Source organism: Glycine max, chromosome 7 (genome assembly GCF_000004515.6).
Source record: "Glycine max cultivar Williams 82 chromosome 7, Glycine_max_v4.0, whole genome shotgun sequence".
Taxonomy (NCBI): domain Eukaryota; kingdom Viridiplantae; phylum Streptophyta; class Magnoliopsida; order Fabales; family Fabaceae; genus Glycine; species Glycine max.
This window is the reverse complement of record NC_038243.2, coordinates 36,503,720-36,529,498: the sequence shown is the minus strand read 5'-3', so window position 1 is coordinate 36,529,498 and position 25,779 is coordinate 36,503,720. Positions and strand designations below refer to the sequence as shown.

The 25,779-nt window shown below is 34.3% G+C and overlaps 1 protein-coding gene and 2 pseudogenes across 1 annotated transcript; 2 read left to right on the top strand and 1 right to left on the bottom strand.

The window, feature by feature from the left end:
- Window positions 1-1,575: 1,575 nt before the first annotated feature.
- Window positions 1,576-7,040, top strand: LOC102670026 (polyphenol oxidase A1, chloroplastic-like; annotated as a pseudogene).
- A 1,119-nt stretch (window positions 7,041-8,159) lies between these two features.
- On the top strand, window positions 8,160-16,022 carry LOC100802818 (polyphenol oxidase A1, chloroplastic-like; annotated as a pseudogene).
- A 4,089-nt stretch (window positions 16,023-20,111) lies between these two features.
- Window positions 20,112-22,079, bottom strand: LOC100802289 (polyphenol oxidase A1, chloroplastic). Its single transcript, XM_003528396.4, has one exon. The coding sequence runs from the start codon at window positions 22,058-22,060 to the stop codon at window positions 20,324-20,326; it is 1,737 nt and encodes a 578-aa protein (XP_003528444.1). The 5' UTR covers window positions 22,061-22,079; the 3' UTR covers window positions 20,112-20,323.
- Window positions 22,080-25,779: the final 3,700 nt, after the last annotated feature.

Here is a 25,779-nt window from a genome sequence, read left to right as displayed (position 1 = left end):
TTTTCATATAATAGAATATCTAAAAATAATTTTTATTTGATAAGACTTATCATCAATGTTTCATCAATCCGTTGAGTTACCTAATGACTCGATCAGGGAGGATGAGATGGGAACTTGCTTCCCTCGCGGAGACTTGCTGCTTTTGCTTTTAGTTTCTATCCTTTGTCCTTTCTGTCTTTATTCACTCTTGTAACAAAAAAAAAAGGTCTTACATCTATATATAATCGTGTAACCTGTAACAAAGCACAGCATTGATCAGAAGTAAGGCCAGAGGAGAGAAGTGGGAACATGTTACACGCAAAACCAAGAAACAATATCTCCAACCCACCTGTTCTCTTCCATCATCACTCATTTCCAAAGTAGGGAGTGAAATACGAATAATGAATTCTCTTCATTAAAATTTAACATCCAAGAATAAATTAAATTTATCTCATTTATTCATGATTTTAAACATAAACTTAAAAAAATGTGGATTTATAATTAAATAACAGTATAAAATTAATATCATTAAACTTTATATTTAAAACATTTGTTTTATAAAATAAATTAAATTAAATAATTTCTATGACTAAAATCTTTCCCAATGCCGTTAATTAAGGGTCTAGTGGGGTCGTGGGGGAATTATTCATGATCCTGCCAGAATTCTTCTATTTATATAATATATATTTTATTTGTCTATTAAAAAAATCTTGTACAATAAAAATATAACTGTAGAAGATCTAAACCTTCAAAATAGCTACCTTCTCTTGATTGAGATCTAACAAATAACTTGGTTAAGACCTAACGCAAAAACATTTGAATCCAAATTGCAGCAACAAGATCCATGCATATATATTGGAAGTCGCTTCAGGCTTTGAGGATCAGACTAGACATTTGTTTTAACAATACATCATTGCTCAATATATAGCCTAGCTCGCAGGAAAAAAGGGGAGACATGTAAAATCCATAGTAGTTAGCAAAGGTGCAATATATAACATTAATGGGGACAAACTCCCAAAAGCTTATTTAGTGGGGACAAGAAAAAAGTTATATAATATTTTTACAAAAGAAATATTATAAACTTTTATGAAATTCGTAACCCTAGTTTCTAAGTCAAGGTATGAGTTTGTATCACTAATTTATTCTCTGTGTTCGGTATTATTATAGGAGTGAAACAATAAAAATTAAAAAGAATAAAATGATGAAATTCATACCAATTTGTTTTACTTTATAATTTTATGTATTAAAGTCACCCTAAAAGTAAACGACACATTGTTACCATTTAAAGCACCATAATTCTTTAGAAGATTATTGAAAAGATTTGCATGAAATTAATTGGTTCGTACGTAGTAGGGATCAAATGAAATAATCAGTGTTCCATTATATTTACCACATTATCTTCAGACCCACGACATTTTCTTCAGCCACAATTTTGGTGAATCAATCAAGGACATTTTCATATTTTTTGAAAAAGAATCTAAATTAAATTTTAAAGAAATTTTTCAATCCCAATTTGCCGAATGTTAATGTCATTATTTATTTATAAAGGACAGTCTTCATATAACTTCACTATAAAAGGGCAAAGATTGTAGATCGATCATTATGAGCCAATAGAAGATCGATCATGGCTTCTATATCCTGTCTATCCTCTTTCTCCCTCTTCAATTTCTCTGCACCTCTTCCCATTTCCATTTGTTCTTCATCTTCCACCTTCCTAACTTCCCAAATACCATGCAAACCCACCAAACGTAGCAAACCAAAACGCCACCACTTTTCCAAAGTGACATGCAACAGTAACCAAAACACCCCAACACCAAACCCAAAAGAAGAAAGACCATCATACAACATTCTAGGAAAATATAGAAGGGATGTTCTCCTTGGCATTGGGGGCCTTTACGGTGCATCTGCTCTTAGCAACACCAACCCTTTAGCCATGGCTGCAGCTCCTATTCTCCAACCTGACCTAGAACATTGTTGTATAACTGATGATGTACCACCTAAAGGGGTCATCGAGGCACAAGTCTATTGTTGCCCACCAAGATCTTCTTCCCCTTCAATAGATTTCAAGTTGCCTAAAGGAACACCCCTTAGGGTTAGACCACCTGCTCAATTCGTCACTGATGAGTACCTAGAAAAGTATAAGTTAGCCCTTAAGCGCATGAGAGAGCTTCCATCTGATGATCCTCGAAGTTCAAGCAACAAGCTGATATCCATTGTGCTTACTGTGATGGTGGCTATAAACAATTAGGGTTCCCAACTGAGCTAGACTTCAAAGTTCACTTTTCTTGGCTGTTCTTCCCTTTCCACCGTTGGTACCTCTATTTCTATGAGAGAATCTTGGGGAGCTTGATTGATGATCCAACCTTCGCTCTTCCATATTGGAACTGGGACAACCCTGATGGCGGCATGGTAATCCCTCCCATTTACAGAGATGAAGACTCCCCTCTTTATGACCCTCGCAGGAATCCAGACATCACAGTTGATACTCTCGTAGACCTAAACTATGGCAGTGGCAAGGAACCAAGTGTAGAACAAAACCTTGGTGTAATGTATACGAGTGTTGTCTGTTAGGAACGTTAACAACAATGATACCGGTAGCAACGAAGCACGACCACAAAGAGCTACCATGAGACCCTGATACTTAGAAAGTTACGTATAGAAACCCTTGCATGTATACGTTAGCTTTCTGTTAGTTAGTTGTAACTACTCCAACTTGGTAGTTAGGGCCGTTAGATGTTCGTTGTAGCCATTGTAGCATGTATAAAAGCCTGAAAGTGATACGAGTAAGGCAGATATATCCTTTCAATAAAAGCTAGTTCCTTCAGGAGGAACCTTGACATCGAATCAAGGCAACCATCATCTTCTCTCTCACGAATCTTCCCCTTCCCGTACCTAACACTGGTCCGACCTGCTACTATGGCGGAGCACGGCACTCGTCGCACAACCACAGACCGCCTTGAAGAAGCCATAGCAGCCCTCTCCGAGAGACACTCCGACTTGGCCAATAAGTTAGAAGCATGGTGCGAGCGTCTCTCACACCTCACCTCTGCCTCACCAGCACCTTCCCAACCTTCTCCACATCCACGGCCACCCGTCAAGCTCGACGTGCCCCGCTTTGACGGCCACAATCCTCTAGGATGGATCTTCAAAGTATCACAATTCTTCGACTACCAGGGAACCCCGGAGGAAGATCGAATCATGGTGGCCTCCTTTTATCTCGACAGACCGGTTCTCAGCTGGTTTCAATGGATGTTCAGGAATGGTTTCATTACGTCTTGGCCAGCCCTTCTCCAAGCAATCGAAGCAAGGTTTGCACCTTCGTTCTACGATGATCCACGAGGAACCTTGTTCAAGCTTGTTCAACGCGGGTCTTTGACAGACTACCTCATCGAGTTTGAGAGACTCGCCAACCGTATCACAGGTCTCTCCCCCTCCGTCTTGCTTAGCTGTTTCATCTCCGGTCTCAACCCGAAAATCCGCCGTGAAGTGCAGGCCTTCTAGCCTATTTCATTACCACAAGCTACAACCCTCGCTTGTCTGTAGGAAGACAAGCTATTGGATCGAAAGAAGCACACTTCCAAGGCCTCGTTTGGGCCTTCTCCGCCACCAAACCCACCTGTACCTCACACACCCACCCATCTCGCACCACGACCCAAGGCCCCATTTATCAAAAGAATCCAGGAAGAAATGACATTTAGAAGAGAAATGGGTCTATGTTACAATTGTGATGAAAAGTGGAGTTCATCACATAGATGCAAGGGTCGAGTCTTGCTCCTCATCGCGGACCTTGATGAACCCGCCACATCTGAACCTCCCTCAACAGACTACCCACACTTCCCAGCAACTGAACCTAACCCCACCCCGGACGAAACCAACCCATTTCTTGACCCGAACGCACCCCACCCCCATATTAGCCTTCATGCATTGGCTGGTGTCCTTGCCTCTGACACTTTTCGCTTATATGGGTTGATCAACAGTGCTCGCGTCACCATATTGGTCGACAGCGGAAGCACTTACAATTTCGTTCAACCTCGTGTTGCAAAATTCCTGAGCTTACCTGTGAAGGAGACAACAACCCTCAGAGTTATGGTGGGCAATGGTTCCGTGTTACAATGCCACCAGCTGTGCTCCGATACACAAGTTCTCATGCAGGGGCATACCTTTACGGTCACGTTACGGGTGCTGCCATTGAGTGGGGCGGATATTGTGCTCGAAGTGGAATGGCTTTGTACCTTAGGGCCCATAACCAATGACTATTCATCATTTACCATGCAGTTCGTCTACAAAGATCAACCAGTCAACCTTCATGCCGATGTTTATGTCGATAACTCTCCAGCATCTGCTACCCAGGTTAGACAAATGATCTCCACCAACTCCACTTCTGGCTTATTCCACATTTCACTCTTACCTGTGAACCAACTCGAATCAACCACAGACCCCCCACATCCCATACCTGCCATTAACAAGCTTCTACTCCGCTACCACTCCATCTTTCACACCCCTTCAGAATTACCTCCCCCTAGACACCACGACCACCATATCAACCTCCTCCCTGTGACCAACCCCGTGAATGTCAGGCCCTACAGGTATCCAAACTTTCAGAAGACGGAAATCGAGAAGCAAGTATCGGAATTGTTGAATTTCGGGCTCATACGGCCAAGTCAAAGCCCCTTTTCCTCTCCGGTATTACTGGTGAAGAAGAAAGATGGATCGTGGCGCATGTGTGTTGACTACCGAGCTCTCAATGCAGTTACGACGCCCTACCCTGCATGGCTTTCCTCGAAGTATCATCTCAGACCGAGATCTAGTCTTCCTCAGCTCATTTTGGAGAGAATTGTTCAGAATGAGTGGCACCACTCTTCGAATGAGTACTGCCTACCATCCACAAACGGATGGTCAGACAGAGGTCCTAAACTGCACACTCGAAACATATCTACGCGCCTTTGTTCATCAACAACCCACAGCTTGGTACCAGTTCTTACCCTTGATGGAATGGTCGTATAATACCTCGCAACACTCGGGCACTGGGCTTACCCCTTATGAGGTAGTCTATGGAAAACCTCCTCCTTCGATTCACAACTACCTTCGAGGTTCTTCCCACAACGAAGCAGTTGATGCCATGCTCACCACGAGGGAAGAAATCTACGCCACCCTCAGACGCAAGTTACTCAAGGCACAAGACACCATGAAGCACTACGCCGATAGATCGCGTTGCGAGGCTCAATACGAGGTCGATCAGCTGGTATATGTGAAGCTTCGACCTTATCGGCAATGTTCACTACGAACTCAGACCTCCAACAAGCTTGCTAAACGATACTTTGGACCTTTTCGAGTGCTAGAACGCGTCGGCAACGTTGCATATCGTCTACAATTACCTGAAGGATGTCAAATCCATCCTGTCTTCCACTGTTCATTGCTCCGGTCTCACCATGGCCCACACGACTTACAAGCAACCCCACTTCCTCCAGCTGCAACTCACAATAATCCTATCTTAGAACCCTTAGCTGTTCTGGATTTGCGCATGGACACTTCAAGTCAACCACCCAGGAAACTTGTACTGGTACAATGGAAAGGGATGGCACCAGAAGAGTCAACGTGGGAAGATTGGGCTGATATCCACGACTCCCATCACCTTGAGGACAAGGTGACTTTCCCAGGGGAGGATATTGTTAGGAACGTTAACAACAATGATACCAGTAGCAACGAAGCACGACCACGAAAAGCTACCACGAGACCCCGATACTTAGAAAGTTACGTATAGAAACCCTTGCATGTATACGCTAGCTTTCTGTTAGTTAGTTGTAACTACTCCAGCTTGGTAGTTAGGGCCGTTAGATGTTCGTTGTAACCATTGTAGCATGTATAAAAGCCTGAAAGTGGTACGAGTAAGGCAAATATATCCTTTCAATAAAAGCTAGTTCCTTCAGGAGGAACCTTAACCTCGAATCAAGGCAACCATCATCTTCTCTCTCACGAATCTTCCCCTTCCTGTACCTAACATTGTCTTTGGTGCGAAACGCGCATCGCTCTTCCATGGAAAAACTTTCTTTGCTGGAAAGCAGCCTGAACTCGGTGGAGGGACTGTAGAGCTTGGTCCTCATACTGCTCTCCACCGTTGGACCGGTGATCCAAGACAGCCTAACAAAGAGGACATGGGGAGATTCTATTCTGCTGCAAGAGACCCCATTTTCTATTCTCACCATGCCAACGTCGATAGGATGTGGAACATATGGAAAAAAATACCAACTAGAAAAAGAAGGGATTTCAAAAACCGTGATTGGTTGGAAACCACCTTTTTCTTCTACGATGAGAACAAGAACCTTGTGAGTGTGAAAGTGAAAGATTCCCTTGACTTGAAAAAGATGGGGTATGTTTACCAAGATGTTGACATTCCATGGCTCCAGAAAAGGACTAAACCCAAAAGAACTAGAAAAGCTAAGCAAGTGGCGTTCACACAACAGTTTGGCGGCATTCGTGAAGCAATGGCTGCTGAGACTGGCCCAAGTTCCAAGTTTCCTCTCACTTTATTGGACTCAAAGGTAACTCTACTTGTTAAAAGGCCAAAGCAGTTGAGGAGCAAGAAGGACAAGGAGGAACAGGAAGAAGTGTTGGTGATTGATGGGATCGAGTTTGATGGGGATAATGATGTCAAGTTTGATGTATATATTACTGATGAAGATGTCGAGGAGATTGGACCAGAGAACACGGAGTTTGCTGGAAGCTTTGCGACTCTGGGTCATTCCCATTCAAACATGAACATGGACAAGAAGATCAAAACTAGTTTGACATTGGGAATAACGGATTTGTTAGAGGACTTGGATGCCGAAAATGATGATAGTATTTTGGTGACATTGGTACCACGATCTGAGAATGTAACCATCACAATTCAGAGCATCAAGATAGAGTTTGAGAAGGAGGAGTGAAAATATGTCACTGGCAAATTACTACTTAATTATTGCATGCTTGGCTAGGTGTTTCCAACATGCAAATGAGTTTAAATTCATATCACCATGTTTAGCAATTTAAGAGAAAAATAAATAAATCACGTTTCCATTACTCAATGGCAAAAGTAATATTTGTTGTTTTATTGCCAAAGAAAATTTTTATTGTATGTTTCGTTTGTTGTTGGCATAGTAATTAACAAATGGTTTGATCCAAAGTAGAATATTTATTTTTTTCATTTTTTTCTCGTAACGTGTATAACGAATTTCTTATATTTTTTTTTTACTGTCCAACAAATTTCATATAAATAACCAAAATGCCCACTTGAGATATATATATATATATATATATATATATATATATATATATGTGTGTGTGTGTGTGTTTTCATAACTTAATATTATATATCATTTCAATAATATTTATTTATACCTTAAAAGTGGTTTTGGTTAACACTATCTAAACAAAAGTTCATTTTGCCATAGAATCATACTTCATACTATAAAAGAAATTAATAAGATGATAAGGTTATCATAAAACTGCATAAATACAAATTAAATCATCTGACAAATTGTTTAAGAAAAGGAATTACTTTGTATATGCCTAATTCTTAATTAAAAAGAAGCACTAGTATTTCAGGATGAAATTTTTTAATGAAGAGGTAAGAGGTTTTGGAAGGGCGGAGAGAAATTGAGATTGAGAAGGTTAGGATGTTTCACGTCCCTTCTATTAAGTGGCTACTTTTTTTATTATATTTTTATACAGGATATTAAAGTGGTTACTTATTTAATTCCATTTTTTGAAAAATATTTGTGATGAATTAATTTAAAATTAATGATCAAAATAAGAATAAAACTTGTGACTTTCAAGTTATTAACACAATACTTTAACCAATTGAACTAATGAACTAATTACATTATAAAATAAATAATATTGTTATACATAACACTAAAATTTTTAATATATATTTAATGTGCATGTAAATTTAAATAATAAATTTTATGACAATTAATTTTGATATAAATCATACAAATTATTTAATCCGTATATTTTTTTATAAATAAAAAATATTTACTATTACAAAATTTAATATATATTAAATTTTGTAATAGTAAAAAAAATTTAATACACAAATGAGTAATTTAACATATTAATAATTTAAAAAATAAAACTTTAAGAAATTAAAAAAAAAACCAAAAAATTAATAAAGATGAACTTCATCCGTATGGTTTAAACAGATGAAGTTTATCCGTATGTTTTATACGAATAAACTTCATTCGTATAAACCATACAGATGAAATTGATCCGTATATTTTATACGGATAAACTTCATCTATATAAATCATACAGATCAACTTGATCCGTATGTTTTATACAAATGAATTTCATACTTATAGATTAATTTCATCTGTATTTCATACGGATCAAATTAATCCATATGTGAAAAATCTGCTTAGGGATTACCACTCAATCAGAAAAAATAACTTAAAAAGGAACAATGAGCCAGTGCAAATTAAATACTGTATACACACTAATAAGGATCATTACTTGATCAATTTTAATCATAAGCCAAAGGAAGATCATTACTATAAAAGGGCAAGATGGTAGATATCATCATTATGAGCCAAAAGAAGATCGAATAACAAACGAATAATATCATGGCTTCTATTCCCTCTCTATATCCTCCACCCCTTCCCATTCCCTTTTATTCCTCATCTTCCACCTTCCAAATACCATGCAAACCCACCAAACGTAGCAAACCAAAAAACCTCAATGATCATCTCGTAATTTCCAAAGTGTCATGCAACATTAAACAAAACAGTACCCAGAAAAAGAAAACCATCATCACACAACAATATTCTAGGAAAACATAGGAGGCATGTTCTCCTTGGCGGAGGCATTTACGATGCTTCTACTCTTAGCAACAACATCAACAACCCTTTAGCCATCGCTGCTCCATTTCAACCACCCAAACTAGAAAATTGTGTTGAAATCGATGATGTACCAGGGGGATTGAGAAACAACTCAATTGTTGCCCACCATAACCTTCTTCCAAGCCTGTAGAATTCAGGTTCCTTCCTCCAGGAACACCCGTTAGGGTTAGATCAGCTGCTCAATTCTTCAACAAAGACTATCTAGAGAAGTATGAGAAAGCCCTTACGCGCATGAAAGCCCTTCCACCTGATGATCCTCGAAGTTTCATACAACAAGCAAACATCCATTGTGCATACTGTGATGGTGGCTATAAACAAGTTGAGTTCCCTAAGCTCGACTTCAAAGTCCACAACTCGTGGCTATTCTTCCCTTTCCACCGTTGGTACCTTTATTTCTATGAGAAAATCTTGGGGAAATTGATCGATGACCCAACCTTTGCTCTTAGGTTTTGGAACTGGAACAACCCTGATGTGGCATGGTAATCCCTCCCATTTACACAAATGAAAAATCCCCTCTTTATGACTGTTTCAGGGATAAAATCCACCAACCCCCTACTCTCGTAGACCTAAACTATAGCAAAAACAATGACGGCAGTGCAAGTGTAGAAAACAACCTCTGTGTAGTGTATAAGAGTGTTGTTTCTTTTGGGTAAACCCCATCAGTCTTCCTCGGAAAACCTTTCCATCCTGGAGAGGAGCCTAATAATAGTGCTGGTTCTGTAGAGAGTGTTCCTCACACTCCTGGGCACATTTGGACTGGCGATAGAAATCAACCTAACGGTGAGGACATGGGAAGATTCTATTCTGCTGGAAGAGACCCCATTTTCTATTCTCACCATGCCAATGTGGATAGGATGTTGAACATTTCGAAAACAATCAAAGGTGGGAAAAGAAGGGATTCACTGACCCTGATTGGTTAGAAACCGCGTTTTACTTCTACGATGAGAACAAGAACCGTGTGCGTGTGACGATAAAAGATAGCCTCGACACCAAAAAACTAGGGTACGTTTACCAGGATGTTGACATTCCATGGCTCAACAAAAAGCCAAAACCCAAAAAATCTAGAAAAGCTAAGAAGGTGGCATGCACAACATTTTGGTGTTGGTGCAGCACAGGCCGCTGAAGCTAGGCCAAGCGTCAAGTTTCCTCTCACTTTGAATTCAAAGGTATCCACACTTGTTAAAAGGCCAAAGTTGTTGATCTCTCTTTTTTGAAAATAAAAGCATTTAGCTGAAAGCAAAATGCACCAGAAATACACTAATAAAGTTTAAGCCAATTTTAAACAGTATAAATGTTTTTTACTATTTAAAGTTTCATTCATCAAATAATTGATGTCTTAATGTAAATACACATAGAATCTTTACATTATTAAAGAAATGTGGTCTACTTCAATATATAATTTAAATGTAAAATAATTTTTTTTAGTCTGTCGCTGTGCTTGCGTGTTTTGAACCCTCTTTTTCTTTCACTATTGATCCAAAACAACCTAACAAAGAGGACATGGGGAGATTTTATATTCTGCTGGAAGAGACCCTGTTTTCTATTCTCACCATGCCAATGTGGATTGGATATGGAACATATGGAAAACAATACCATGTGGAAAAAGAAGGGACATAAAAAACCGCGATTGGTTGGAAACCACCTTTTTCTTCTACGATGAGAACAAGAACCTTGTGCGGGTGAAGGTGAAAGACTCCCTCGACTCGAAAAAGATGCGGTACATCTACCAAGATGTTGACATTCTATGGCTCAAGAAAAAGACTAAACCCAAAATAACTAGAAAAGCTAAGAAGGTGGCGTTCGTACAACAGTCTGGGATTGGTGCAGCAATGGCGGCTTAGCCTAAGCCAAGTGCCAAGTTTCCTATCACTTTGTTGGACTCAAAGGTAACCCTACTTGTTAAAAGGCCAAAGAAGTTGAGGAGCAAGAGGGAGAAAGAGGAAGAGGAAGCAGTGTTGGTGATTGATGGGATTGAGTTTGATGGGGATACTGATGTGAAGTTTGATGTGTATATTACTGATGAAGATGTGGAGGAGATTGGACCAAAGAGGACGGAGTTTGCAGGAATCTTTGCTACTTTGGGTCATTCCCATTCGAACATGAACATGGACAAGAAGATCAAAACTAGCTTGACAATAGGAGTAACAGACTTGGATGCTGAAAATGATGATAGTATTTTGGTCACGTTGGTACCACGATGTGAGAATGTCACCATCACAATTCAAGGCATAAAGATAGAGTTTGAAAAGGAGGAGTGGAAATATGTCACTGTCATATACGACTTAATTATGGCACTTTTACTGGCAAAGAAAATTTTATTGAATATATTTCGTTTGTTGTTGTTATAGAGCTTAACAAATGTTTGATCCAATGTATAATATTTATTTTTTTCAATTTTATTCTCTCCCGTTTCGTGTATAACGAATTTCTTGTAAATAATTAAAATATCCACTTGAAATATATATATATATATATATATATATATATATATATATATATATATATATATATATATATATATATATATATGTATGTATGTATATAGTGCAAGTTGCTTATATGAGAACATCAAATTATAACCCTCAGATTAAATTTTATGGTCAAGATTAATCCAAATACAAAAAAGCACGTGCCTCGTTTCTCATGTTGCCAGCAATATAGTTTGTTAACGTTGTCTGCTGAAATAGGATGCTATCTTTCGTGAAACAGGACGCTCACTCCCCTACCCTCGCCAATTCTGAAATCGATTATTGGAGTCAAATTGGTGCAATATCCATCACGTTAATATGCAAAGAAAAAAGATCGCACTTTGAGAGATGAAAAACAATTGACGAAGAAAACAGGAATGGTGCGACGTTAGAAAGAGAATATAGGAATTAGGTTCAAGTGTCTTTTCCCCTTCTCTTGCGTGCGACGTTACGAACAGAAAGGGTGTGTGACATGATGAGTAGAGAAAGGGTGTAAAATTTGATTCCAGCAATCGCTTTTGTGGTAGAAGAATTGGCGCATAGTGCAGGGAAGAGAGCATCCCCTCTAAGCCAACTAGTTGCAGTATTAAGCATTAACACACAATGAAAGCAAGAGAACGTGAACTGGAAGGAGGAGATAATAGGCAAACTTAAAGGAGAATGGGGCCGTGCCGTTTTTTAATTTGGGTTCTAATCTAGACCATTAAATTTAATCCGAGGATTATAATTTGTTGCTCTCGTGTTTTTATATATGCACATATTCTCACAAAAATAGTTTTCTCTCTCTATATATATAACCAATGAAAAATTCTTTTTTATGGATCAAAATTCAGCATACATCCCAAAAAGTAGAAAATTCAAGGAAAAATTTGAAGACAAAATAAAAATGGATTGAGACAAGAACTCAATAAAACAATGCCGCAATCGCTAGAGATTGATAAGTGAGGAAAATTTGTTACTTTGAATTAGAAAATTTAAAACTAGAATCAATAGTATTCCTAAGAACCAAGAAAGAGTTTAATATTAGCATTCTTCTAATTCTAAGAGAAAAAAAAAAGAACAAATCTAAATTTGGAGGACAAGAACAAAACTGATCTAAATTTGAGAGTCCAAAATTATACTTGAGCCAAATTGAAGAAAAGAGGTTATTGTGTCCTCATTCTTTTAATAAGTACTAGGAACTCTACCTTTTACTATGAATACGTTGAATATTTTTTTTTTAACAATGATATTTGCATATCCTTTATTTTAAACACATTGTCAATATCTTTTATTTTTTTTTATCTTTTTCTTTTTATCATATCATATATTATCTCAATATTTTTCTCTCTCTCACTAGGTGTGTTGCATAGGATTTGGGGTGTCCAACTATATTTATTGAAATTTTAAATTTTTTTTTTTTTATTTTTAGCACATGTATCTAGTAAAAAACCATTTTTTTTTCTTTTCCAAACAAACTAAACTCAACAAAAACTAACTAAAGCTAAGATAATTAAACTAGTTGGAATTGAACTGAACTAAATCAAAGATCAATTAAAATTCAACTAGGACAAATGATAACCTAAGCACGTCCCTAGGCTTGCAAGGTGTCACAACCATGTTTTGCATGAAGGGTATTAGGTTAGTCACCACTCATCATAAATTCGTACCCTGGCTACCAAAACCTAGTGGTCCACAAACCTAAAACTCACTTCTTTCCTTCTTCTTTTACTAAAATCAGATTTTCCAGAGTAAGGAGAGAAGACATATATCATAACTCTCAACATAAAAGTATAACCATGGGTGTTAAGTAATGTGTTCCTAGCATCATATTGTTTATTTTATTTTCCCCTTAATTATTATTGTCATTCTATTAATTTAAAAACGTTACTATTTTGCTCTTCAATTCTTAACGAAAAGTTAAATAAATTCTAATCCAAAAAAAAATAATCAATTCTAATCCCTGTACCTACGTAACTTTTAATCATTACTAACCCATCACCATCTCTTTGCTTCTTGTTACTATTTATCTTCAATAAGTTATCTTGTTTTAATTCCATTATATCTCTAACCGTATAAAAACTCTGTATTCTGTTTGTATTTTATTTTTTACTATTTGAATTACTGTATTTAATTTTTATTTAGTTATATGCTTGGTTTTTAACTTCTTTATTTAATTCTAAAAAAAACACTTCTTTTATTTTTCCACATATAAATCTCTACTACACTACAGTAACTTTTTTTACCATTTATTTATTCTGCTGTTAGTTATATATTTGTTGTTAGTTGATTATAAATACAGTTAGTTACGTACTTACATATGCCCATTTTATTTTATTTATAAATACTTGTGTTATTTATATACATATGTTTCTTTTTTGTTTACTGTATATACATATTTTTCTATTATACATTTATGAGATTATATATACGTAGTCAATAATTTTTAAAGTTCAACTCCATCCATGACTATCTAAAGTTGAAGTAATTTATTTGAAAATTACAATTTTGTCACTAATGTTTGATTAAAATATTTTAATATCATTAAAATAAATGCTAATTTTATATTATTATGTGTGTTGATTGTTAATATGTTGCTCAATGGAAATCAGAAGTATCTCCAATATTCCCTACTTCAAGAAAAATGGTTCTTAGTGACAGAATATTGGTCTCTAATTTTACAAAGTTGGTCGTTAATCAGTTAGTGACCAAATAAGATACCAATTTTAGCGAGCAGCTAAATTTTTGGTCGCTGAGTGTAGATTCCAATTTAGACACTGATTTAAAAACCAATTAAATGACTAGTTTTATTACAATTAATGTAGTTACTCAAATTATAGAGACTAATTTGATGACTCATGTTATAAAAGTTATTTAGTGACTGATGGGTAGTGACCAAACTAAAAACCACTTTCATAATGATTGACTAGTGACCAATTTTATGTTGACTGTTTTTGTGACGTTACTCTTAATTGATGTAGCAACTAATTTAACTAAAAAAATCTAGTCTAAATCAATCTCTAAGTAATGAATCTCGTGTTTAAAGATTAATTCCATGATTTCTCCATGTATCTTGAGTTTTTTAGATTATTTTTGTTACCATATGTTATTAGTACCAAGTATTAATTAATTTTGTAAAAAAATTTGACTAACCGTTTTTAATTGGATCTCCCCTCCATCAAAATATATATATATATATATATATAGCTTAAGTTTTGTTTGGAGTTTGAAAATTCCAATCTAGATCTCCATTAAAACGTGAAGTAAAGCCCACAAATCTAGATCAATATTTAAATAGCATGCCAAACCCGTATGTGTAGTGTTAGGCAAGAAAAATGACATTGTGCCAAAACTAATAATGAGACAATTCAGACCCTTGTTTAGTCCTTGGAAACTCACATTACTTTAGAACCTTTAGGTGGAGATAGATAACTTAAATTCGTCAAGTCTCATTCACAATTAAAATACCTACTAATACAAATGTCATGAGTAGGGATGATAAGAATCTGCATACATGCAAGTATTCATTCTGATTTTGACAAAAAATACATATTTTGATCGGATACCAATATAAATATTATTTATCGTTGATAGAGGTGACTGCAGAGATTACAGTCATGATGGCAGATAATAATCATTCTTAATTCTGGTAGTCATTGATGTTGTGAATTTTCAATAAACCTTATAAAATACAAAATGAACATCATAACATATTACGTCAGATTATCAAGAGGTTTTAAGGAATACTTGGATCCATGGAGCTTGATTATCACGCAGCGAAATCTGACAGTGGTCACGAACAACTGGTTTAATGACCTTCTTCAACCAAATCACATTCTTCCTTATGAAACCTTCGTTTTCTCTTCAGATGGGGAGAGGAGAAACTGTTTATTGATTTGGTGTATTGGGGATCATAACCATGCCTTATGTTTTAAACCTATTCTCATATCAATTATCTATTGACAGTCTAATGGGCTCACTTAAATAGATCACTTTATATTGAACTCATTTAAATGTAAATAACTAATATAAATGTTATAATATAATATGTAATCCATATTAATTAATTAGGAATTATAAAATCCCTAACAATTGACGGATCTTCATTGGGACATAGGGGGCATGGTCCTCTAACCAATTTTTTTTTTTTTGCAATTTCTTTATACATATATTATTTATATTTTAAGATTTTAATAAGATTATTTATAATATTTTTAGTTATTCTTTAAAGTTATTTGTTTCTTAATGATTAAGAATTTTAAGTGTACGAGCACAAAACAACATATAAATTGAAAGTAATATTTATTATTATTATTATTATTATTTTAAACAATTTGCTTAAGTATTAATAATAATTTTTATACATTAACTTTTTCCTACAATCGTGAAGAGGCCGAAGCCGCGCTCTAGGAACGAGAATGAAGAAGAAGAAGAAGGCGTAGAAGAGGTGTTAGTGATAGATGTTGAGTATGATAGTACTGATGGTGTGAGGTTTGATGTGTTCATCAACGACCAAGGCGACAATGAGATTGGACCCCAAGATTCAGAGTTTGCGGGAAGCTTTGTGACTTTGCCTCACTCGCCGCATGTCAACCACAACAACATCACCAAAGCTTCTTTCAGACTTGGAGTAACAAAAGACGATGATAGTATTTCTGTCACACTGGCTCCCATATATGGGAACAAGCCTGTTACAATTAAGGACGTAAGGATAGATTAAGCGTGTTTATCCTGAGGTGGACGATGAATAAATCTAAATTATGTGTGTGCTACTACTAGGGTTTGTTCCTCCAGGGATACTCTATCTGTCATTTGTTGTTTCTTAATTAGTATGCTGTAGTTATTTTTCTTGGAACTTAATAGATCCCTTCCATCTTTGTTGAGGGATACTATGTTATTGTTATAATAAATGTTTGTTAAATTGTTTGTTTTATTGTTACATTTGTTTATAATACAATATAACTCCTAATCTCCTTTTAATTAATATATATTAATTGAAAAGAATAGTTTAACTATTAGTTAACCAACCTACGAAGAAAGATAATTTGGTTCGAAGAAATGCTTTGCCACCCATGTTAGTGAATATGTTCACTTCTATTGATGATTCTACAACTATACATACACTTGTATGTTCACTGCATTGTTGCCTCTAGCTAGGTCGTGGTATCATACTTTTAGTTAGATTGGTATGTTATGCCAATGCCTCAGTATTTATACCCGTATTTTTTCCAATTCTTTTTTTATAGCTCAGGTTTAAATAAGAAAAGGGGAGTTTGCTTTCTTGATTGGTTGAGTGTGTAGTTTACTTGGAGGTATTGATGGTTATTAAATATTTCTGGTTCATATCATAAATACTAACTAATTAACCACCACAGGCTGGCGGAGACAGGGAGGTTGTTCAAAATCTACCAGTTTTTTTTTTTTTTGTACCATACGGTATTCTTATGTCCATCATATACTTATAAAGTATTTTGTTTTGCTGAAAAAAAAAGGGTATGCAGTTGATAAATTCTTTCTAAGGTGCTTCAATAATTTTAGGGATTTTGATACTGTTAATTTTTTACCAATAAATTTATATGTCATCTTTCTATGGATTTTTTTTTTCAAATTAATCCCTGATTATTATTTTTTAAAATTTTAACATTGTAACTTTTTAAAATTAGATAATATGATTAAAGATAACTTTAGATATCTGAATCCTAAAATCCTTTTAGTTACTTTCAACACTTTTTATAATTTTTTTTAAAAAAATATAAGACCAGAATATTCATATGAGTATTCTTCTTTATCCTTTTCTTTAACCTTAATGATGTTTTTATTAATTTACACATAATTGACTATGCATTAATTTCACTAAAGGGAAGGACAAAATTCACAGTTTTTCTAGTTTCTCACAGTGTATAAAAAAATTGTAACAATGATTTTGAAACCATTTTATAATTAACATAGTATAAAATTAACATAGTATAGAAAGAGAACGAATGAACAACAATACAGAGACTCGTTAAACAGTAATGCTGATGGGATTACCACAAAAAAAACATTAAATATTGATATTTTCAAATAAACAATATTGATATTTTTTTTATAAAAAGTGTTAAAAGTAATTAAAAAGATTTTAGGGTTTAAACTTTTAAAGTTATCTTGAATCATATTTTCTTATTTAAGAAAGTTGCAATTTTAAAAAATAATAATCAAGGACTAATTTAAAAAAACAAAAAAAATAATTAATGAGAATATGACATGTAATTTAATTGGTAAAAAACTAATAGTATCAAAATTTCCAAAATTATTGGAGACATCTTAGAAACTCTATAAGTATATTAATCTTTGCTTTTTTTTTAAAAAAAAAAAGAGAGAGACGTAAGTCATAATTAAAGAAATAACAAGATCTTCATACAAAAGAAAGTCACATATTTATAAAGTTCCAAAAGACTACAATAATTTGTTTTTTATCCAAAAAGTACAATATGTTTGGCACAACTCTAATGGATACGAATAACACTATTTTTTTAATTGTAAACAATAATAGTCTCAATTTTTTTACAGAACTTAATAATCACAATTAACTAATCATCACTACAAAATCATTGTAGGTATGAATTTGAAGATGATTTTCTTTAAAATTTAACCACCTTATATACATGTGAATTTGTAATTAGTTAACAAATATATAAAGACTCCTTAGAGTGCAAAGAGTACTATTTTCTGTATTACATTATTAAAAATAAAACAAATAATTTAAGATTCATTAATCATGTACAGTTGGAGTTATTAGTTTAAGAAGAAACTAAAAGGCTGGGATATGATAGAACATAACAAGATACGTGACACAGAAATATATATTTAATTTAATTATTTGTAAAGAATAAAATTCAACTTAATACAATTGGTAAAAAAAATTGATCAATTAATTGTTAAAAAGTAAGAAAATTTAAATTATTTGTAACGAATAAAAGTCAAGTGAAGTGTTTTTAAGAAAAATTGTTAAAAAGTAACGAATAAAATTGGATTGTTTACAAAATGTTTTATTAAATTCTGTACCCCTCTCCTAACTATGTTTTGTCTTGTTGGTAGTTATTGAAGCAACAGAGACACAGGAGGAAGTTAGAGTGCATCTGGTGAAGCATGAGTAGTGGCTCAGTGTGAGGTTTAATGGACTGGAACATTTTATGATGTGCTCCCCGTTGCATGCTTTTCTGGGGGATATCATACATATTTATTCTCACTAGTACTGCTGCTACCTCCTGGCCCTTCTTATTCATATTTATATTTATTGCTTCCTTGGATGCCTTAAATTAATATGTTTTTCTCCGTCTAAGTTAGTATTTTTTTTTAAATTTTATTCTTGTAAATTTACACTTTTAATTTTAATTTTTATAAGATATTTTACTTTTTTAATCTTTTTAAATTTATACTTTTTTAATTTTGATCCTTATAAACTCAAATTTATTAACACTATAAATGAGAAAATTGAAATCTTATTGAGATCAAAATTAGAAAATCCTAAATTTACAAAAATTAAAAAATTAAAAAAATATCATACATGAATCAAAATTAAAAAATAAAATAAATTTACATAAAATAAAATTAAAAAAAATAAATTTATATAAATAAAATAAAAAAATACTAACTTCTAAAACAGGATGATTTCTCTTTCTTTTGAGCCTCCTTTTTGGGTTGTTTGCTGCCAGGGGATGCGGTTTTTTGTCGTGCCCTCTCATATGTGAAAGTCTTGTGCAAAAAATTCCAATTCAGCATACTATTCTACAACTGCAAGAAATAGTGTTTTTTTTTGTGTGTGTGATGATGACATTCGTTACTAAAAATTAAAAATTCATCACTAAAGATAATTAGTGACAATATTTTTATTGGTTCCTTATCCATACTAATATTCGAGTCGCTAATAAACTAGTGATGATATTTCTAGACGTAAGAAAATGCTTATTATAATAAAAATAATTTCTTGAAACCGTTAATATGTAAGGATCGTCTAACATTTTTCGATACATGTTTTTTCATATGTGGACCTAAATTTAAGGATTATTCTTCTATATATTATATCACACTGCGCGCGTTGGTATACTTTAATAATCAGTAACTAATATATAAACCTTGTTACTTTTAAATTGTGCAACATAACCCTTAAAAGTTTCGAGTTGTGAGACAAAATAAAATGGATGAAAAAAAAATCCATGTCACTAGTTATTTTGGAATTATACACCGATGGGAGACGTGATTTCTTTTCTTTTATTTGTTTTCATAACAATTGTGACAGAATTATAGTAGACTACCCAGTCGGAAAAACCGACCACAACGTAAAAATAAAAAGCATGCTCCATCGAAGATCCAAAAGTTAGGTGGATCACTGTATTTAGAAGCATCCCCTATTCCGCTAGAGTTATACTACTTTCTTGGTGCCAAAAAATTTACACACTATTGTTATTTGTGCAAAATATTTAAATAATTTTGTATTATATTTTATAATGATTTATATGTTAATATTGATAATATACAGTAGACATAGATATAATTTATTTATTATAATATTTATGATATATAGTCTGCAAAATTATTAATTTTATAAATCTTTATTACTATTTTAACCATATAATAATTATTTGATTGTTGCACAACAATTTCATGTTGAATCATTATCATCTGGGGGTCAAAGTTACGTGGCGAGGCATGTTATCCACTAAATAAATGTGTTTAGCATGAAATTGTTTTGGCACAAAAAAATTGATAATTTTTCTCCCCTCATGTATTTCTAGCTACGCGGGACTCTAAGGTAGAAAAGAAAAGCATCTGCAATAGTATTTGACATGGATTTAGTTGCAATAAGAAACATGACATATGGAATTGTTGCCTAGCCAATTTACATGTGATAAAATCTGTCACATAGCAGATGGCAGGATCACAAACCGCATTCCCTCACAAAACAACAAACCGAAGCTTCAAAAGAAAAGGAAAAGAAAAAAAAAGGTCTCACACCACACATAATTAAGCTGCTGAATATTGTTATACATTAACATACTCCACCAGAGGGACAAGCTTTATCTTTATGCCCTTAATTGTGACAGGCTTGTTCCCATATCTTGGAGCCAGTGTGACCGCAATACTTTCATCGTCCAGTGCATGCAAATCTTTCAACAGATCCGTTATTGCCAATCTAAGAGAAGTTGTTGTCCTCTTGCTTTGGTGCCCATGCGAATGAGCCAAGGTCATAAAGCTTCCCGCAAACTCCGAATCCTCGGGTCCTATCTCATCGTCACCTTGGTCGTTGATAAACACATCAAATTTCACATCCTCAGTCATATCATACTCAACTTCCATCACTAACACCTCCGCCTTTTCTACCTCGCTCCATGACTCCTCCTTCTTTGGCCTCTTCACAGTTGTACGTTGAATGGAATTCAAAGTGAGAGGGAACGGCAAAGGTTGTGGAAGTGGAAACGGGAGGGGGAGAGGAACCGCATATTTGGGTCTAGGACGAACATTCAGCCATGGCGTGTCATCAACATATTCGTAATCATACCCCAACTTTCTGGAGTCAAGACAATCTTTGATCTTCACACGCACAAGGTTCTTGTTCTCATCGTAGAAGAGAAAGCTGGACTCTAACCAATCATCATCGTTGAAATCTCTTCTAAACCCTCCCGGTATTGTTTTCCATATGTTCCATATCCTATCCACGTTTGAATGGTGAGCAAAGAAAATGGGGTCTCTTGCAGCCCAAGCCAAATACCCCATGTCGATCCTATGAGGTTGTGTGGGATCACCAGTCCATCTGTGGACATTATTGTGCGGACCTTTTTCTAGAGAGCCAGCACCAGGGTTATTTGGCTCACATCCAGCATAGTAGGGTTTTCCGAGGAAGAGGCTAGGGCTTATCCCCTCAATAACAACATGCCTGAACATTGTAATTTCGTTGTTCACGATTTGCTTACTTGGGTCAAGAATATTGGCCTCGTTGGCTAGGTCTACAATAACTGGTGGTTGATGGAGGGCATTCCTGAAAGGGTCATAGAGAGGGGAATTTTCATCAGTGTAAATGGCTGGCATTGCCATGCCTGGGGGATTGTCCCAGTTCCAAAATGGAAGAGCAAAAGTTGGGTCACCGATCAAGCTCCCCAAGATTCTCTCATGGAAGTAGAGGTACCAACGATGGAAGGGGGCGAATAGCCAATTGCCGTGGACTTGGAGATTATGATCAGGGAAACCTTTTTGGCGATAGCCATTATGACAGTAAGCACAATGAATTTTTGCCTGTTGCATGAAATTTCGAGGATCATCAAGTGGAAGGGCTCTCATGAGCCTAACGGCTTCCTTGTACTTGTTTAGGTAATCATCATCGACCCATTGTGCAGGTCGTCTATGTCGAAGTCTTTTGTGTGAAGGGAACTCGAAGTCTACGATTGGGGATGGAGGGCAACAATTGACATCATTTTCGCCCGGCAATAGTGGCGGAACACAGTTAGTTGGGTCTGGAGGAGACACCGGAGCACCAAAGGCTGAACCGGTGCTGTTACCACTAAGAGTAGTAGCACCATAAAGTCCTCCAAGGCCAATCAAAATGTCCCTCCTATTTCTAGGGTTAGGGTTACCATTGCATGCAACTTTTGAAGCATGACGACCACGTTTTGGTTTGCTAGGTTGGCATGGTTTTTGAGACGTTGGAAACATGGAAGGAATGGAAAAGGATGCAGAGAAACTGAGGAGGGACGAGAAGGATGGATGTGATGATATAGAAGCCATGGCTAATTATCTTCTGCCTCTGCTCAAAATAATCCATAGCACTGCCCTTTTATAGTAAAGTTTGAATCACAAAATGAAAAAAAAATAATACTATTAAATTTAAGTAGCAAGAAAAACATGAGGGGAGAAAAATTATCAATTTTTTTGTGCCAAAACAATTTTATGCTAAACACATTTATTTAGTGGATAACATGCATCGCCACGTAACTTTGACCCCAGATGATAATGATTCAACATGAAATTGTTGTGCAACAACCAAATAATTATTATATGGTTAAAATAGTAACAAAGATTTATAAAATTAATAATTTTACAGACTATATATCATAAATATTATAATAAATAAATTATATCTATATCTACTGTATATTATCAATATTAACATATAAATCATTATAAAGTACAATGCAAAATTATTTAAATATTTTGCACAAATAACAATAGTGTGTAAATTTTTTGGTACCAAGAAAGTAGTATAACTCAAAATGATCCATAGCACTGCACTTTTATAGTGAAGTTTGAATCACAAAATGAAAAAAAAATAATACTATTAAAGTTAAGTCCGGTTGCTCCGCTTATTGGTCCTTTCCTTACGATAGTATTTTTATGAGTAGGAAAAGCAAGAGAACAAAGATTATGGTGACGAGATAAGATAGATATTTTGAGTATAAAGAAAGATCATGAGGCAAAGAGGATAGGTCTCCTTTGATGGTGAAAAGAGGATAGATCTATAAAGAGGATAGGTCCTTTCTGTGTTGAAAAACTTGGACGAGATTAGTTATAAGGGATAAAATTATATATCTTATAACTGATAGGTAACTGATCAGTCTGCTACCTATCACATCCACGTTATGAGTAAGAAAAACGTGAATGTGTTTAATGATCAGTTACCTATCTTGTAAGGTAAAAAATTATAAAATTGAGTGAGACAATTGAGATAAGATAGATATTTTGAGTATAAAGAAAGATCATGAAGCAAAGAGGATAGGTCTCCTTTGGTGGTGGAAAGAGGATAGGTCTGTAAAGAGAATAGGTCCTTTCTGTGTTGAAAAACTTGGACAACATTAATTATAAGGGAAAAAATTATCTATCTTATAACTGATAGGTAACTAATCAGTCCGTTACCTATCACATCTATGTTATGTGTAAGAAAAATGTGAATGTGGTTAATGATTAGTTATCTATCTTGTAAGGTAAAAAATTATAAAATTGAGTGAGACAATTGAGATAAGATAGATATTTTGAGTATAAAGAAAGACCATGAGGCAAAAAGGATAGGTCTCCTTCGGTGGTGGAAAAAAGGATAAGTCTATAAAGAGAATAGGTCCTTTCTGTGTTGAAAAATTTGGACAAGATTAGTTATAAGGGAGAAAATTATCTATCTTATAACTGATAGGTAACTAATCAGTCCGTTACCTATCACATCTATGTTATGAGTAAAAAAAATGTGAATGTGGTTAATGATTAGTTACCTATCTTGTAAGGTAAAAAATTATAAAATTGATTGAAATAATTGAGATAAGATATATATTTTGAGTATAAAGAAAGACCATGATAAAAACAAAATTTAAAAATTGTTTGATATCGAATAATAAATATGATGTGAGACAGGTGATCTCTGTCTGAAGAGAAATAAGAAGATAAGATAAAATTTGAGTAGAATTATATGAGGGGAAAAAAAAATTTGAAAATTCATTTTTGTAGCACGTTTGAGTGGAATCTGAAATTCTGAATCCTTTTTAAGTATATAATTATTTTGAGGTATCTTATTTTGTTTATTTTTATTTTCAACTTCTTTGTAGGATGTGTTAATACAGAGATATTATTTTTCATATTTCTTGATGAAGATATAGTTTTTGGGAATGTGGAATAATTGATGGATCTTGAAGAAAATGTGCACCAGTTTCAAATAATTAAAAAAATTGATGATGATATCGTTTATTTGTATTTTGGTGTTAAAATTATTGCTGTATTTTGTCAGTTTGCTACAGCTGTATATAGTGCATAAGATACATTGCATTATGTTGGTCAAGTTTGAAATGGGGATTTATAATGACCAACACAGATCAAACTTGATGAAAATGCCAAGAATGCAAGACTTGGGTTTAGCCGTGCTTTAATATAAAAATATAATAAATAGATGTGAGACATTAGTTTAATTTTAATATAATTAAAAGGAGTGATGTTACTATATGGATTTGTCGAAGAACTCGTGAATCAAGTGGGTAGTGGTACCCAAAGGGTTCCGAATGATTGTATACCTAACTTCTGTTTCCTAATTTAGCAATACCATATTGACAATTTCGCAAGCAAAATTAATTTTTTATGTACAAATCAATAAAGGCAACGTTGCAAATGTGATCCAATAAATATCAATAATGGCAACTTTGAAGGTGGGATCCAGTAAATATAGTCCTGTATTTGTATGTGTTTTTTTTAAATCAACAAAAATTAATTTATTAGGTTGATTAGAAATACGTGAAAGAAATTTGAACACATAACTTCTTTTTCCCCTCTTCTTCCTTTATCTTAAGTCCATTTTCCAATCTAGCTACCAGTTCAATCTTACATCTGCGTAGACTTCATAAATATGGTCGCAGATGTTGCAGTTTTTTTTATCAGTATGAAGATATTTAATTTCAACAATTATTCGTGCAGACCAGTGTGGTAATAATGAAGTTAATTGGCTAGAAATTTCAAGCATGGTAGATTAGAGGTGGGGGACAGTGAGTATAATTAGACAGTCTCGTAAGTGAAACTTAATTGAAGAGAGCCTTAATTTATGTTCCCAAAAGAAAGAATAGTCAAGAATTAATAGATGCTCATTCAAATGATAATAGAACTTGTTTAATGCCCTACATCTATATCCTCAATAATGTATATAGATGAAAACCTCATTAACCTTTACTCTTATCCTACTATAAAAATGCAAATACATTGACATTTGCTTATGTTTTGCCTAGAAGTCTAACTAGTCATACAATTTTAAGAAGTTTTTTTTGAACACCATTCATCGTAAGTGAAAATCTAGCCAAAAAATATGATTGTAATATTTTTTTGTTGTCAATTTGGAACACTTACTCATCCTTTTCTCTATGCTAAACCTGCCATTTTGCTAATATGAATATTTCAGTAGCTCAATTATACTTAAAACGGAGAAATGGTCACTACATGTGACAGGTGACAGTTATCTAAATTATATTTATTTCTCACTTATCTTTCACTTTTTTATATACATAAATCTTAAAATTACACTTTCAATAAAAGAAAACTATTTTGATAAACTATTTTTATGTTCACAGCACTCTTCATATTTCAGTGTCAAGCTTGAAGCTTGAATACTCTCTGCAGCATATACGATGTCTGTAAAAAAAAAAAAATTCCCAAATGTCCAATAAAAAATAATAATTGCCTAGTATCCTAATAAAAATAAACACTTGAAATAAAGTTGAAACTCATACAATTTGTGTCAAATAAGGGCTCATATTAGCCATCTTTTGATAACATTAATTTTTAAAATGAATATGAAAAATTGAAGAAAAGTTATATAAAATTATTGAGGCCTCCCTTTCTGATAGGGACCAAGTTTTACACAAGAACTGAGAAACCCATGAATCGAGTGTAGACTACACGATAAGCAAAAGTTTTAACTTCCTAAGCAAACAAAGTTTAAACTAATTTTTCCCTCATCCCAGGCTAGGATAATAAAATATAACAAA